The sequence below is a fragment of the Mastigoproctus giganteus genome, chromosome 10 (assembly GCF_048544385.1).
Source record: "Mastigoproctus giganteus isolate SK-2022 chromosome 10, ASM4854438v1, whole genome shotgun sequence".
Lineage (NCBI taxonomy): Eukaryota > Metazoa > Arthropoda > Arachnida > Uropygi > Thelyphonidae > Mastigoproctus > Mastigoproctus giganteus.
In genome coordinates this window covers 138046024-138064689 of record NC_143584.1, presented here as the reverse complement: position 1 = coordinate 138064689, position 18666 = coordinate 138046024, and the positions used below count along the sequence as shown (strand labels likewise).

General features: G+C 35.9%; 1 protein-coding gene across 2 annotated transcripts in view; it reads left to right on the top strand.

Moving 5' to 3' along the window:
• The window catches only part of mys (position-specific antigen beta subunit myospheroid), a 326956-nt gene that overhangs the window by 69708 nt on the left and 238582 nt on the right, over window positions 1–18666 (top strand). For both annotated transcript variants that reach the window (XM_090384150.1, XM_090384149.1), the window contains exons 3-4: window positions 4675–4766; window positions 17509–17616. In XM_090384150.1, coding sequence (XP_090240276.1) covers window positions 4675–4766; window positions 17509–17616 — 200 coding nt within the window. The remainder of the gene's footprint in view (window positions 1–4674; window positions 4767–17508; window positions 17617–18666) is intronic.

Sequence of the window (18666 nt, the reverse complement as noted above, 5' to 3'; positions counted from 1 at the left end):
AGACTGCTGTACAAACTGCAGAGGTGTGACATTAAGGGTAAGTTGCTACAATGGATAAAGGGATGGTTGAGTGGGAGACGACAGAGTGGTAATCAGCAGACACTGCTCTTTGTGGACCAATGTTATTAGTGGAGTTCCTCAGAGTTCAGTGTTGGGCCCATTGTTGTTTTAATATTTATCAATGATATTGATGAAAGTATATCAGGTTTAATGTCCAAGTTTGCAGATGATACAAAGGTTGGCAGAGTTGTTAAAGACAGTACAGTATGCTACTCCAACTGGATCTAGATTTGGGCAAATGGGCTAAAAAGTGGCAACTGAAGTGCAACATTTGCAAATGCAAAGTACTGAATATGGGTAGCAATAACTGAAGAGAAACGTGTCAACTGTGTGGTATTACACATAGGAAAGTGAAAAAGATCTGGGAGTAATTGTGCAGTCAAATATGAAGTTTTCTGAGCAGTGCAGAGGGGCTGCCAGGGCAGGTCACGAAGTCTTGTCAAAGATATATCGGAATTTTGCTAGCAGGGACAGGGAGGTGATTATCCTGTTATACAAGGCAATGGTCAGGCCACATCTAGAGTACTGTGTATAGGTCTGGAGGCCTCATTTTAGGAAGGATGTAGATGTGCTAGAAAGTGTATAAAGAAGGGCAACAAGATTGGTGAGGGAACAAAGGGGTGCTCTTCCAAGAAAGACTTAAGGTCTGCAAATTGCAGTGCTTGGAGAGTAGGCACCTGCAAGGTGATCTGATTGAGGTGTATAAAGCCTTGAATGGGTTGAGCAAGCTGAATGTTGATGGGATTCTTCCTCTTGCTCAGATTAAGACCCTGAGGGGGCCACAGATCCAAATTGAGGAAAGACATTTGTAGAATAGATGTGTAGAAATTTGCCTTTAGCCAGCAGGTAGTTGATTGGAGGACAAGACTTCCATCTTTTGTTGTAGAAGTTGATAGCCTAAAAAATTTAAGGCTGAGCTGGACAGGCATTTGGAACGAATGGAGGGGTGAAAAGGGAGGGTTTTTTTTTTTTTTTTTTTTTGGCTGATGCTGCATAAGCTTGCTTTCTTGCATCATATGCCTGCTAATGCTAAATTTAGTGACTGATTTTTCCGTTTCTTTGTGATTCAACAGAGAACTTGTCATTTTATTTATACGTTCATTTTTTTATCTTAGATAAATCAAAAATTAGTCAGTCCTCTATTTACAACAAGGGATGTATCCTTAGAATTGATTCTATAAGTCAGAATATAACAATATTTTTATAACAGTTATTTCTTTGTTATAAACATAGGTTGAATTCCTGTGAGATGTCTGTTCATAATTTTCACATTGTAGGCTAATTTTTGCTATCTGTGTTTAACGAGGTAATGATGTGATATAGTAGCCTTGAACATGATAGTCACTCCCAGCTCCGTGGACTATAATAGGGAAGCTGTGTTTGAAGACAAAATCAAAACCCAAACATTAACCAGATCCTTGAAGCTAACTGGGTCCAGATTTATCTTTCTATACATTAAAATAATTTTTCTCCTAATGATATTTATTCAGCTAATGGGAGAAGAGAGATGCGGGTTATGTGGTAATACATAACAAATACAAAAATATGTAACAGAAGCTTGTTTTACTGTGGTAAAACAAGCTTCTGTTTAAGCATGGTCATGCACTATGGTTATCTAACATGACCACGAAGTACCATCCATGATTTCCATATGTAATGTATTTAAGAGTTTAAGATTCTATATAATATTTGTGTAGATACACCATAGACAACTCTTAAAAAAGAAAAACTACGATCGTAGTGTGAAAGGCACCCACTGATGAAAAGCCAAAACTAGCTTTGAAATGGTGCCGTCTGTGTGGTGGTGCCCATCAAGAATAAGTGACAATAATCTTCTCTATTAGTGAAGCATTACTTATTTGAGGTAGTGCAATATATGGTAACGCGTTGTGAAGGATGAGCACAATATGAGATACAGATGGAGTGATGTCTTTCACATTACAATCGTAGTTTTTCTTTGAGTTGTCTATGGTGTATCTACACCAATATTATAAAGATATAGTAATTTATATAGTATAGAAACTATAAAGATATAGTACTGTTCTTTGCATAGTAACCCTTAATGAAATGTGGAGAAATGTGAACTTCTTAATCTTGGAAAGTCATCATTGTCATCCATGTTTTATGCTCACTCCTCAAGCTAAACAGGCGCCTCCATAGCCAGGTGGGCAGGAGCAGTGCGTAGCACACGCTTCTTGATTAGACCGGAGTTCGAGCCCGTGAGCCACCAAATATGGAGGATGCGGAAAGGTCAGGGAATGACCACCGCATAACCCCGGAGCAATATGGCCCTAGTTGCTAATGCTCCTAAAAAAACCAAATAACAACAACAACATCAAGCTAAACAGAGTCTCAGTACATGATCCTTTGCATTTGTAATACCAATAGTTTGATAATGCCACACTATGAGCACATTATTTAATTTTGCCTGCATTCATATGAATCATTACTATGGGTTGAGCCAAGTGAAGTGATCATCAACCTATGCTCATCACACTTTGTGCTCACTTTGATTGAATTATTTTAAAATTTCTGATTTCACTTCTAAAGTGATCACTTTGTATATGTGTGTGTGTATTGTTATACAATTTTGCCTCGCTAGCTTATATATTTTGCTCTATCTTATAGTTTGCTCTATCATATATTACTTCCTTTACTGCCTTTACCTTTTTGTTCTACGCTTTATCTTTTGTTTTACGCTCACCTTTTAATTATATATTGTATCATATATTATATATATTGTATCTCTAGGTTTTGCCATGTGCCGGCGTTGGCATATGCACGTTACCTGAGGGTTTTGACGCACATAGCGTCCACATATTGCACCGTATCTCACCCAAAACTGCTACTGCTTTACCAAACTGACATTTTTTTTCCATCTTATCTAGTACTTATCATTACAGACCGATGTAATGCACAATCTTACTCTTAGATGGCATTAATTGGTACTGATCTCAATAAATGATCTATATCAATAAACAATCTATAACAACAAAATTCATAAACAATACTTCGCATAATACTAGTGTGTGTGTGTTTTTTTTTTTTTGATTTGGAAGTTGTTGGCGCATCGGCTTCTGTGGCCATATTGCACCTCCCAAGGTTTTTGCATTTTACTCTGACCCAAGCCTGAGGCGGGAATCGAACCCGCGACCTTTGGGTTGCCGGGCAGGTACTTTACTCACTCGGCTAGCCCGGTCGGGGGGTGTGTGTGTGTGTGTGTGTGTGTGTGAGTGTGAGAGTGAGTGAGTGAGTGAGAAATTGTACTTGCTGACCATTTTGTAGGAATTGGAATACTATTGGTATGCTATTACTATCATGGGGTTATATCAAACTGACATTAGTACAAGATTACTCCACATGTGACATTACACAGTGGAAGAACAAATGACATTCTATCTTTTTCATTGAGAAAAACAATTTTGGTGTACATTTCAATTTTCATAATGTTGTTGGGATGAAAAGGTGTGAATTATGTTGAAAATTGCTATAAAATATTGATGTCATTGTATTAAAATGATGTAAATAAATTTAACATAAATTGAGGATGCGATGTGTGTACATATACACTGTATCTGCACAGTGAATTTATCATGTCCAAAACTAAATTTACATTTTATTTGAATGCTTTATATTTAATCAAAGCAACAACAAAAAAAAAAAAAAAAAAGAACTCAAAAATATAGCATGTGAGAAATGCAGTAATGGCCACACGAAAATCCTGTTACAGATAAATACTATTTGAAATGAAAATATTCGCCATAATGAATATATATTTACCAGTCCTAGCCAACTTTCTTTATTAATCTTGTTCAAGTGAAATAATTATGCCTAAAATGTAATGGTTACTATATGAAAATTGACTTGCATTGTGAATGACTATAATTTCTAATTAGGTTATGGAAGGATTCAGTTAAAAAAAAAAAAAAAAAAAAAAAAATTTAAAGATATATCAGAAGAATATGACTTCACAATCTCTTAACAAGTTTTCACATTTTTGATTGATTATGCAGTTTGATACAGCATACTTTTCTTTGATTTAAATCAAAGAAAATTCACTAATTTGTTTTAAAAATAAAATTACAATTAGTAATCTAATTTAGTACAGCCTGAATCCACCCATTTTTGTTGTATAGAAGTTGAATTTTTGTATTAAAGCATGGGAAAAAAAATTAAAATTGACATATTAATAGTGTGATGTAATCAAACATTATATTTACTGGACCATACTTCTGAGATTAAGGTTATATAATTTTATGATATAGTGTTTTTTTATGACTACAAGAAACACTGTATCATATAGTTTCTTATGACTACAACATGCTTTCCAAATGATGCCCCTTTAACAAATAATATTATTATTATAATAACATGTATTTTGTAACTTTATTTATTATTGATTTAAGTAAAATAAAGTGGAAATCACTTCTATATAGAAGTGATTTCCATTAGAAGATTTCAGCACAATTTATTTGAACGAAATGGTTCCTTTTGATTTAATTTTCAGCAATGTTTATTAAGTAGTCATATTTTCATTACTGATTGAATGAGTGGTAGTTGATGATGATAATAGTATTTAGTAGTATTTGATGAATAACAAATTTCTCTATTTAGCACAAGAAAAGTTAACAGTCAATCCTTGTGTCACTAAAGAAACATGTGGAGAATGTATAACAAGTCCTGATTGTGCATGGTGCTCTCAGGAAGTAAGTATAGTTTTCCATATGTAAAATTTAGCTAACCTAACAACATATCATGCAAGTCTGTTGTGTGATAATGCAAAATGCTAAAGGAGCCCTTTTTTAAACATATGAGGAGTTATTTATGAATGTGTTTTATTTTTTTTTTTTACTTGGCTAGTAGTCCTGTACCAAATGTATTTTGAAATTAGTATTAGTAGTGAAAAATGATGGAAGCAAGCAAGCTTATACAGCTCAGCAAAAAAAACCAAAAAAAAAAAAAAAAACATTATCTGCCTATCCTCTAATAATTTGTCTAACCCTTTCCTTGAATTTATTTAAAATATCTATTTCCACAACTCCATGTGGAAGTTTGTTCCAACAATCAATTACTCTCATGATTGTAGAATATATCTGTGTGAAAATTTGCTTTCAGTAAATTTTGTGGTATGGGGGGAAAGAGTGTGAATATTTGCTTTCAGCAGAGTTTGGCACATCTATCCTGCATCCATCCTTTTTCAATTTAAATGTATATCCCCTTATGTGTGTCGTCTGAGCGAGGGTTAGGATTCCATCAGTATTTAATTTAAGAGTCAAATAAACGAGATGAGAGCTAGAAGAATGAATAAAAGTGTAAGCATGTGAGAAAAAGAACACAAACCATAAATGCTACAGTTAAGTACACACTAACTCTAGTTTTAATTAGTATTTAAATTTACACTACACATCATTGCATCCCCTCCTGGCATGTGAGAAAAAGATGAATGAGTTGAGTGAAAAAATATTAAAAAAAAAAAAAAAAAATAATATATATATATATATATACATATATAAAAAACTTGGAAAAAAAATTATAAAATAAGAAAAAAGTATGAAAGAGGAAAAAAAAAAAAAAGAATGCAAGTAGAGTGAGAATGCAGATTATGAATGAAGTAAATGTGTGTGTTTCCCACCCCCTTGCCTGGTGGGTTCCCCACTGCCAGCTAACATATCCCACCCCCAGAGCAGGATGGGCAGCTTGACCTTCATACCGGATTCGACACTCCTTGGACATGACACTGACGAAGACATTCTTCTGCGGCTTTGCTGCCAACACGCCATTGGCGATCTGAACTGGGTACTCTAACCTGGTTCCCTTTAAAATCCCATCTCCAGGCAGGGGAGGGAGGAGACGGATCTCTGTCTCCTCTCCTCCCTGCCTACCCCCCCATACTTCGCCTGGTGGGGCTCGTCTCCACTGACCTCTTTAGGGATGCTTACTCTATCGTCCCTATTCTTCTATCTGTTTCCCCCCCAATCTTCAGTCTCCTCCCTCTCTCACTAAATCGACCGAGTACACCCTTAACAATGCCGCCAAATTATAATCAACGTCTAAATTCTGCCGGTTCTGTGTAAATCTCTAAGGCAACTAACACTATTAGCTTTTATCTAGCGTATAGCCTCACATGTCTAAATTTAATAACATCAAAATTTTGCCCGACCTATTTGGCCTTTAACACATCTCTTTAGTGTTCAACCCCAACCAGCGATTTCCTAACAGCAATCTCATTAAGCATTAATGTCAAACACAAAATTTTTTTTTTTTTTTTTTTTTTTTTTAATAGGTCCTAGCCACTGAAATTCCAGGAAACTAGGTTGCAGGCCCTGCCAGAGCAATTTGTTGTGATACTGGATACACCTGGCTAGTCTCCACGTGGCAGGGTATGGGCAACGTTGGGCCCCACTAGGGGCCTGGCAGCCAATAAGCCGGATAAACAATGGGCACAATATATCACACTGCACAGACACGGCTCACACACTTTCAAGTCTCTGGCTTGACAGTGTGCTGTCCTCGATACAGAGAAACACACGTGGAGATGGGAGAAATCCCACGTGCCGTCTGACACAAACATACCTTATATCCTGCCAATCACAAAGTATGAATACTATCGAAAGACAGTTGCAAATTGCCCTATTCAAAATGGGAGCCTGGACCTTACACAATGGATATCATCTTGCTGAGCAGAAATCCGCCACTACTTATTTCTGCAAACTACGGTCACTTCATCATGATCCTGAGCTAAAGATCAATAACATGCCAATACCCATTGCTCACACTGTCTGTTTTCTTGGCCTGGTGCTAGATAGGAAACTAAACTTTAAAGCACACGTGACCTACCTTTGGACCATCTGCTTGAAGAAATTGAATATCATCCGGTCTGTGTCATCTATGTCATGGGGTGCTGATCGACATATCCTGATCCATCTTTATCGAACTCTCATCAGGTCCTGCTTAGACTATGGCTCTCCAGTGTATGACTCTACTAGAAAAACTACTTTAGAGCGATTGAACATGATCCAGCACAGTGCTCTGAGAGTTTCTCTAGGGGCTTTCAGAACCTCCCCAGTTCAGAGCCTTTACATTGAAGCCCACGAACCTCCCTTACATCTTCGGAGGAAAACATTGCTTTTGATGTATGCCACAAAAATCCGCAGTCTTTCCTCTCACCCTAGTTGGAGATGTCTGTACAATACTGAATGGGAGTCATTTTACAACAGTAAACCAAGTGAAAACAGACCTGCTGCACTTAGACTTAAATAATTAACTCAAACATGGAACGTAGAAATCGGCAATATATATCAGGACATGACATCGCCTGATCCACCGTGGATCAGGCGGTGAACACCTTGTCTCCCTTCAACATTGCACAGTTACGTGAAACTCACTCTGCTTCTAATTCACAGGCCTGTAAGATCTATACAGATGGATCAAAAACTGAGACCCAAGTAAGCGCTGCAGCAATCTTCCCATCATTCACCACTTCTGTCTCATTACTGTAGAATGCAGTATCTTCACTGCTGAGCTTTATGCTATTAACTTGGATCTAGATCACATCACTCAACTTCTAATTTTGTCTGCCGTAATATACACTGACTCGCTCAGTGCTGTCTCTGCCATAAATAGTAATACCAACTCCTCTCTCCCTATAATAAAACAAATCCATTCTAAATTACTTGCTTGTGATGAGTCAAACCAAACTATGATATTCTGCTGGATTCCAGGACATTGTGGAATAACAGGAAATGAAAGAATAGACCTTGCAGTTCCAAACAACCAGATACTACTCTTTTGCAGACTTTTAAAACTCTGCCAATTATAAACATATTATCCGTAAAGCATGTTACAATAGCTGGTCACTAATCTGGAGAGGTTATCCAGGAAACAAACTATACCAAATAAAACCAGAACCAAAGCTGTGGCTCTCCAGCTTCCAGAAAAGTAGATGAGAAGAAACAATTTTAGGAAGGCTTAGGATTGGGCATACTCATCTCACTCACCTGTATCTATTAACTAATGACAGCACTCTCCAATGCACAACTGACCATTTGCTAGTGGACTCTCCCCACTTTCAAAACATCCGCTTAGACACCTTTAAATCAATTGCTAATACACAGTCATCAATAAATTTATTGCAGATTCTAGGAGATGATCCTAATAAAAAAACTATTTACTTTCCTAAACCGGATAGGAATATATCATAAAATATAGTTATTATTTCATATTCACCATTAGAAAGACACAGTATGCACATTTCTGTAGATGTTAGCGTAAGCGAAGGCTTCTTTGTATTCCTAGCCGAAGACTTGCCTAATCCCCTTTGTGACTTGATTGATAACTACTATTGTTAAGTTTCTGTATCTCCTTATAATTTATTATCATCCCGTGTATTTTTCTTCTCTGCCACTAGTCTCATCAATATACAGGGTATTTCAAAAGTGATGGTCAGTAATTTAAAGGTGAACTGTACAGACTACAATATGCAAAAAAAAACCTAGTAAACAAGAGTCCTTAAGTGAATCGTTTGAGATATTGCATATTTCTAGTTGGGATCCACTACTGATGAGGTGAACTGTACAGAGGTGGGATCTACCACTGGCTTGTTTGTTTAGGTTAGGTTATGCTCATTCTCTCCCTTTCCCCTCTCTCAATGCTCTGAGACGTAGCAGGCATACTGGTACTTGTCAAAGGATAGTCAACATGGAAAGAGGTTACAGCAATGAAGAGCATGCGGACATGCACTTCATGTATGGTAAAGCCAACGGCAGTGCACTCAAGGCTGCACGATCGTATCAAGAAGCATTTCCCCGCCGAAGGCAGCCCAACAGGCGCACATTTATCAGAGTACATAAACTCCTTAGAGAACATGGGCACTTCGCACATGGAGTACGATCAGGTAGGCCCAGAAGCATAACACCTGATGTTGAGGAAAGTGTGTTAGAAAGAAAATCCTGTCACATGTAACATCTGTAAAATCCTGTGGTGTTGAAACCAAAAATTAAAAATGTATTATCTTATGTTTAATAAAACCACCCTTAGCAAAGGATTCACAGTTTTTTGCTAAACTAGTGCTCCCATAGTCAGTGGCAGATCTTAACAGAAAATATGAATTATCTCAAACGGTTCATTTGCGGCCCGATGTTCACTGGGACTTTTTTGCTTATTTTAGTTTGTACTTTTCATCTTTAAATTATTGACCATCATTTTTGAAACACCCTGTATCTTGTATCCTTTTAAGTCTAAGCCTTGAATACCACCTCTTAGTTTATAAAAAGCCTAGTAGCTGCTATAGTCCTGAATGTTTTTCATTTAGAATTTGCAGTTGTAACATCATTAGTTGGTTCCAATGAATAGAATTTAAAAACTGTCTCAGACAGCTTTTAATCTCTCTCTCTCTCTCTCTCTCTCTCTCTCTCTCTCTCTCTCTCTCTCTCCCCCCCCCTCCGTCCTCACTGAAAAGTTAAAATTCTCCATTAAAGACAAAAGGCATTCAGATTTACTGGCCCACTCTGTTTGTCTCTATAGTTGTTTGCTATTCTTACAGTTATAATCAGTTGATGTCTAACAAACAATCCAAACAGAAATCCATAGAAAATGTTATATATGCAAAGTTTAAAAGCATATTGTACTGATAAACAATAAATTTATGTACTTATATTAAAATACACTTAATATAAAATTAAGTGTATTTTAAAGTAAAATGTGTTTTTTGTAGTGAAATTAAATTTCTAGTATAGTGTGGACTTATATATAAAAAAAAAAAAAAAAAAAAAATTATTATTATATATATATAAATTTGGACCAAAACCCTGTTTTCCTGTTGCCCACAAATAGCTAATCTCCAGTTTTTTGAAAGTGAAAAGTTGGCAGTTATGGTTTGTAAGGTACCATGTATGAACATTACTTTTTCTCTCCTTTCCCCAAGTCAATAATGCCGTAAGTGCTATAAATTAAATAATAAGAAATTCTATAGTGATAGTTTTCAAAAAATCTCTGAATTTCAAAAATCTGTTTTCAAACTAAATAAATAACAATCTATGTAAGCAGATGTATGGTATAAGTGAACATGTCACATAATCATGATGATGGCAGAGCCAGAAATCTCTTCCTTTGTATATAGGTTGTGATATCAAGGAATTGTTAATCTACTACAGCAAATTAGCTGAATTTAGAAACACCTGTGCAAATAAACTTTCTGAAGTAAACTGACTTTGTCCAAACAGTTGTTTCTCTTGGTGTGGCACCCAAGCAGTGTGCCTTAATGCATATGAGTGGTCATTCTTAATAGGTCAACCAACGGCTACTGTAAAAGTAAAGCCATGTGAAATTAACAACTACTCAGTTTAGTGCACTGACAGAATGCATTGCAGTAATGTTTGGCATTTGTTGTCTAGACTTGGCGCAATTTTATTTGTTTTTTGCTTTCATTAATGTTAATTTATGTACATGAATTAATGTTTTATAAAATTAAGATTTGTTCAGATTTGCATCTCAACAGAAGCATTTGCTTTTAGCAGTGAATTCCAAATTTAATTTTCAACAATGATGTACAAATTTTCGGAATGCTAGGGATGTCGATTTTTTATTTATTTTTTCCCCCAACATTCTGAAAATTGTGACACACTGAATGAGTTCTATCACGTTTAGGTGGCAGCAAATGTCTAAATAGAAGTGAACAGCAAATATAACACCTACCAACAAAAAATATTTTTTGTCATACTCAATGAAAATGTGATTCTAGAGGAAATAAATTTGCTGATTCCAAAAATCATCATAAAAGGTCTCTATCAAGTCTACATCAAAAGATGTACCAACGTTTAATGTTAAAATAGTAATATATATACATATAATTCATGCAATACAAGTGACACCAACATTTCATAGTTTTCTTCTTTCTTATTACCCAAAAAAACCATGTACTACCACCTTAAATGATTGCTAAGCTGCCATTTCAACCTCCTTTAACTGGGTTTCAAACATATAGTCTTTCAGGAGTTTCCTAATTTGGGGTCCTACGAAAATTCCTTAAGTTTGGCATATGTTAAATTAGGAAACACTTCGCAAGTATGCAAATTCATTACCTTCTTTATTTAGTCCCTTCATGAAATTTTTCAGCAATCTAAGTTTGATTGATTTGCAGGGGTGTAAGAAGAACTTGTTTGATTGCACTAAAGGAATATATTTTACATTACATTGTCCTGTTATGAACTCTTTCCACTTGTCCCAGTGTTGCAAAACATAATGTTCTGTTGCACAGCTATTCTACAAACACAAAAAACAACATTTTGTGAAACCCCCCCCCCTTCCACAACCTTAAGTTTGTTCCAAACATAAACCTGGTATTTTATAGCATGTAGAACCTTAGACATACTTTCATGACTTTAAGTCCAACTGAATGAAACACAGGAACTGATGGAAATTCATTGCCATTATGAAGCAAAACTGCTTTTAAACTTAATTTTGAGGCATCTATGAGTAAACACTATTCATCTGACTTATGCACAACACCTAGTTGTTTCCGAAGTCCAATAATGTCTTTGCAAGAGCACCTACTGTTCTTTGTAACAAAATATTTCAAACTTTTCCTACTGCAAGGGTTGTGGACCACATCCTCCTCCTACTATTGAGGGGCTGTTTATGTTTGGAGGATAGATTTACAACCCTGAGACCATGTCACGATCAGTTAATACTTGGAAAACCTTGGCACAACCTACAAAAATCCTCGCCAGAAACACTAAGTGTGCGCTCTTCAAATTGTAAATTTTTGCATTGGAATTTGAACCTAAGAACCATAGGTATAAGTCTGATTATGTTTATCACAAGAAAACCAAGGCCAGAATCAATTGCTAAAATTAAGAGAATTAGCTTATACCTGTTAAAATAAGCCAGTACGTCATATTTTACTGGCTAGATTATGCAAAATTGGCATATTTTTGTAAAATATAACTCCCTCTTTATTTAATAACTGTGACTTGATGTGAAACTATCATGGTTGATTTTCTAAATCTACGCATAAAAATTGGTTAAAAACAGCATTCAAGTCCTTGGAGGTAAAAATCTTGTTGACTAGTGCAATTTTCTCCTTAGTAATTAATTATTAAGATTATAACTTTATAGAACACTTAATAAAGCTCTATAGTTTTACATTCTCTAAACTTAGCCATCTAAAACTAAATTTAACTGTATATTTTTCTCTGTGCGCGCGCGTTTTTTTTTTTTTAAGTCCCCCTCCCTATCTCTTACATATATGTATAATGTGTGTCTCTCTTCCCAAATGATAATGCTAACAATGCTGCATTAAAACTACATTTAATCTATTAATTAATTTTTTTTATATATATAATTTGTATGGAAAAGAGAAATAATAGTTGCCAGATTTCTATTTATCTGATTTTAATGAAATTGGGAAATGGTTTGACAAATATTTTTAAAAGGTCCAAATATAAATTTCATAAAAATGCAGTCACCGTGAGACCCCTATTACATGCAGATGGATGGACAGACAGACAGAGTCTTGGTGAGGACAGTAAGTGCATATACAGTATATGCAAATGCACCTAAAAACAGAATGCATTAAACATGGGAATAAAAATGGAAATCTTAAAAGTTTGAAAATAATTAAATATTGGCATTTGATAGATTTTAAGGAACTTATCCCTGTGCAAATGTGAATGCTGTTGCTTGCATTTCTACTACACTTCTGGAATGTGTTTCACATTTTATAGCAGAATGAGCTGTACTGTGAAGTTCAAAAAGAGAAAGGGATTTTTTTTTGTTTTCATAAAGGACTGACAATGGACTGACAGTTTAAATATTTTCTAGTGGGAGCAGCTGATGATGTTACCAACTACAAATTGTGAATGAGAAGCATTGCAATTGTAGATGCTACTAAGCTTTTTATACCAATAAGATGTATTAGTAGTGGCAAACGAGTTAAGAAAGCTAGCTTAAAACATAAGGCAAAAAAAAATCATCCATATCACCTATCCATCCCCTCCAATAGTTTTCTATTTCTTTCCTGAATTTACTCAGACTATCCACTTCCACAGCAATGGATGGAGGCACAATCTAGCAATCAACGACCCATTGGCTGAAGGAAAACTTCTGCACAGCTATTCTGCAACTATCCATCCCAAATTTGAATTTGTGCTCCCTTGTGTGTAGTCTGAATAAAAGGAAGAATACCATCAGCATTAAGCTTGTTAAATCTATTCAACACCTCGATCAGATCACCTTGCAGGTGCCTAGTTTCTGGTCGCTACAATTTGCAGAATTGAAGCTTTTCTTGGTATAACCACCATTTTGTTCCCTTTGCCAATCTTATTGCCCTTCTCCTGCACCTGTTCCAGCTGGTCTACACCCCTTCCTAAAATGATTTCAGTATTCAAGATGTCGCCTAACTATTGGTTTATACAATGGGATAATCACTGTTAGCAAAATTCCTGTATATCATTGACAAAATTCCATGAGCTGCCCTGGCAACTGTTTACACTGCAAACAGGCTGCCAGGAACTTCAGAAAACTTCATATCTTACTGCACATTGCCTCCACCCCCCCATGGCCTTTTTCATTTTCCCCTGCCCTGATTAGTACTGCACATTTGTTATATTAATTTGGGTTTACTGCTACTCATGTGCAGTGCATTGCATTTGTCAGTGTTAAATTTCAACTGTTATTTCTCAGCCCATTGGCCTAATTTGTTTAGATCTTGTTGTAGGTGCCTCCGTAGCCAGGTGGGAAGGAGCAGCAGTGCGTAGCACACGCTTCTTGATTCTTTGGTGGTGACGGGTTCGAGCCCGTCACCACCAAATACGGAGGGTGCGGAAAGGTCAGGGAATGACAACCGCATATCCTGGAGCAATATGGCCTTAGTTGCTAATGCTCCTAAAAACCAAATAACAAACAAACAGATCTTGTTGTAGCATCTTACCCTGATTACTGTCATTACTACCCTTCCAACCTTTGTATCAACTCCAAACTTGCACATGAAGCCTGATGTACCTTCATCAGTATCATTAATAAATATAGAAAACAACAGTGAGCCCAACAGTTGAATACTGGGAGACTCCTCTTATTACATTAGTGCACAAAGAGCAGTGTCCATTAATGATCACTCTCTGTATTCTTCCACTCAACCAAACCTTTATCCATAGCAGCAACTTGCTCTTAATGCCACACCTCCAATTTATATAGTAGTCTTTTGTGTAGAACAGTATTGAAAGCATTCCTGAAATCCATATATATGAAATCAAAATTATTTTTGCATCTAGTTCCTTTGTTACTGTATCATAGTATCCAGATTGGTCAAACAAAATTTATCATTTATCAAATCCATGCAGTATAACTGCATTCCTGTCTCGATGGTCCTGCATTACTTTAGCATTAGCATTAGCATTAGTAGAGGCATATGATGCAAGAAAGCAAGCTTATTCAGCATCAGCCAAAAAAAAAAAAAAAAAAAAAAAACAACCACTACTCCCATTTCACCCCTCCGTTCGTTCGAAATACCTGTCCAGCTGAGCCTTAAATTTATTTAGGCTATCAACTTCAACAACAAGCGACGGGAGTCTATTCCACAAACCAACTGCCCGCTGGCTAAAGGCAAATTTCCGCACATCTATCCGACATCTGTCCTTCCTCAATTTAAATTTATGCCCTCTCAGGTGATTATTCTGAGCAAGAGGAAGAATCCCATCGGCATTGAGCATGCTCAAGCCATTCAAAGCCTTATACACCTCTATCAGATCACCTCGCCGATGCCTAGTCTTCAGGCTCTGTAATTTGCAAAACTTAAGCCTTTCTTCGTAAGAGCAACCCTTTGTTCCATTCACTAATCTTGTTGCCCTTCTCTGTACTCGTTCCAGCAGCTCTACATCCTTCTTGAAATGAGGCCTCCAGACCTGTATACAGTACTCAAGGTGTGGCCTGACCAATGCCTTATACAAGGGAATAATCACATCCTTATCCCTGCTAGAAAAATTCCTGTATATCATTGACAAGACACCATGAGCTACTCTTGCAGCTCGTCTGCACTGCTCAGAGAACTTCATATCTGCCTGCACAATTACCCCCAGGTCCTTTTCATTCTCTACCACTGTCAGCGTAGTACCACAGAGTTGATACGTTGATCTGGGGTTACTGTTTCCCATATGTAGTACTTTACATTTGTCAATGTTAAACTTCTTTAACCACTGATTCCATTCTCTTCCATGGAAGAGAAGTTAAGCTAACAGGTCCATAATTGGTCAAGTCATATGCTGGTCTTCCTTTGTGAATTGGGAATACATTTTCCACGTCATCAGTTCATAGTTACTTTCCTGAATCCAGAGATGCTCTCATAATTATGGCTAAGTGTTAGCTTGTCTCCTTTGCTGCATCCCACCCAGGTCAAGTGTTTTTTTTTTTTTTTTTTATGTTTAGCTTCAACCATTTTTCTCATGTGTGAATGTAGATTCAAAATACCTACTCAGTTTGTTAGCAACTTGACAAGGAACATCAACAGTTAAACCAATATTAAGTGCACTGATTTAATTCAGTCCCTGCCTTCTACTGCTAACATAAGTGAAGAAGTCTTATGAAAGCAGGTAGTTATGTCTTTAAGTAAATCCCACATGAGTCTTTTACCAGTCGATTCTTAATACATGAAGAATCGCTGCCAATAAGCAGATCAAGAGTATTTCATCCTGTTGTTGCCTCTTTAACATGTTGCTGCTGTAGAAAATAGCCGTCCAATAAATCCATGAAAGTCATGCTAGTGTTGTGAGTTATTGACCCAAAAGTTCCAGACAATATCTGGAAAGTTCAAATTCCCTGTTATAAGACATTCTAATTTACTGACCTCTTCTATTTCTCTGTATACCTTATACTCATCAGTCATTAGGCCTATAACACTCCTACTGTAATTTTTGTTTTCCCAATGCTTATGTCACACCAAACTGATTTAACATTGCACTGTCTGCCCATGTGCAACTTGGAGTCCATTTAGCATTACATGAGGCAGGTAAGGCAAATTTATTGGTATTAGTAGTGAGAAATTATGCAATAAAGCAAGCTTACACATTGGGTAAAAAAATACACATTTCCCACATCACATTTCAGACCAGTGTAATAATTTATCTAGGTCCTCTCTAAATTTATTCAAACTACCCACTTCCACAAACTAGAATTTTGTTCTAACAACCAACTACTCATTGGCTGGTTGAAAGGAAATTTCCTCATATCTATCTTGCAACAATCCTTCCTCAATTTAAAGTTATACCCCATCATATATGTTGTCTGAACAAGTGGAAGGATGCCATCAGCATTTAGCTTACTCAATTCATTAAAACATTAAACTCTTCATTCAGATCTCCTTCAGTTTGAGAAATTGCAGTTCCTGTAGATTACAGGCACTGCAATTCCGTGAACTGAAGCCTTTCTTGGTAAGAATAACTTATTGTTCCTCTTGCTAATCTTGTTGACCTTCTCTGTACCTATTCCAACAGATCAATGTCCTTCCTGAAATGAGTCTTTTAAACCTGTATGCAGTACTAAAGTTGTGGCCTAACTATTCCTTATACAAAGGGATAATCACTTCCTTATCCCTGCTTCTCAGTAATGATATTGATGAGGGCATATCAAGCTTAATAACTAAGTTTGCAGATGCTGACAAAGATTGGGAGGGTGGTTAACATCAGAAAACAGGATATTCCACTGCAACAAGACCTAGAGAAATTAGGCAGATGGACTTGAAGTGGCAGGGGTTTAACATTGATAAATGCAAGGAACTGCATTTAGGAAGCAGTATTCCCAGAAAAATATACCAATTGGGTGATACTACACTCAAGGTAATGGAGAAAGAACGTGATGTGAAGATAATATAATTGTACAGCCCGACACTAAGTTCTCTGAGCAATGCTGACCAGCTGCTAGGGCAGCCCATGGGGTACTATCAATAATATACAGGAATTTTGCAAGCAGTGAGATGGGGTGATTATCCTGTTGTATAATGCAATGATTAGGCTGCATATTGAGTACTGCATACAGTTCTCTATTTCATTTTAGGAAGTATATGGATCTGTTGGATCGGATGCAGAGAAGATCAACAGGATTAGTCAGGGGGCACAAAAAGGAACTCCTTATCAAGGAACACTTCAAATCTGCAAATTGCAGCATCTTGAAACTTGGCACAAGCATTTAAGGCTTTTAATGGATTGAGTAAATTGAATGCTGGTGGCATCTTAGTTGAAGAATAGATGTGCAAAAATTTGTTTTCAGCCTGAGAGTAATTAATTGTTCAAACCAATTTCCACCTGGTGTTGTGCTACCACTAAATTGATTTTATGAACTTTATACTAAAATAAAAGAGCATTTGTTCACCACATTAGCATTATCTGTGCCAGTTATTCATTTAATAATATACAACTTCATCTGTATTTTTCAATCAATAATTAAATCGAGCCTTATTTTCAGGATTTTGCACAGGAAGGTAACAGGCGTTGTGATTATCCAGGAAATTTGAGAAGTAGATGTGAAAATTATCACATTATATATCCTGGTCATGATATGGAAAAGTCAGTGGTAAGTTTTTCTGTATTGCTCATATAAAAAGATTGAAAATCTTTAGTGGTTAAACTTGAATACTGTATACAAATGAGTTCACATACCATTTTATTTGTTTCATTAATTGATCTTCAGCTATTAGCTAATCAGTAAATTGTCATGTCTTCAAAATTTTCCCAATTGTGGATTTATTAATATTGATGGATATGTAGATTATTCATATACTAAAGTATAGCTCTAGAATGAGTAAGAAATACACAATTTCAAAATACTGCTGTAATCAGTCAAACAATGTCTACAACCTACATGTGATTTCCTTACTGCATTTGCAGTATATAAATGTGCTGCCAAAGTTTGGAATTTTTTCATAAATATATAGTCAGTTCTGCTATAAAGCGGTACACAGATTTCTAAAAATCTCCATGTTATGGTGTTTCACACATTAAAAACAAGGCTTATGGGAAAAATAGGGATAAGGGCACACATTCAAAAAAAATGTTCAGTTTGGTAAATAAAACACAAAAAAAAAAAAAAAAAAGTTAGAAACCCAATAAAATTGCTAACACAGGTTTAAACATCTTGAATTTCTAATAAATAAATAAATATTACCATAAATATGGTACTTTACCTTGACAAGATATGAAGTTTGCTTGATTGATATTTCTGTTAGTGGACACTTTTTTTTTTTTTTTTTTTTTCCCAGATTGTAAGATTTAAAACAGTAAAAAAAGATAAACGATCAATAACAATGAACATAGGATGCACAAGTGAGACAAGTTTACGAAGATGAAAATTTATTTGTTTTTTATATCGTTGATCCCATGCCAAAACCAAGAATCTGCAAAAAGATAGTTTTGAGAACAAAGCATTTAAACATTCTTTGACTTTGGAAAATTTAGTTTTTTAACTAAATGTTGTTTTATAAGTACTTTCCAAAGATGCTGTTTTTAATCCATATTGGTAATTTAAGATTGCCCATTATGTAGGGGCTTAAAAAGCACTTTTGCAGTTTTGGCGTTGTGAAGTTTGAAATTTTGTCAGATTCATCAAGAATTGAAAAGGTAAAAA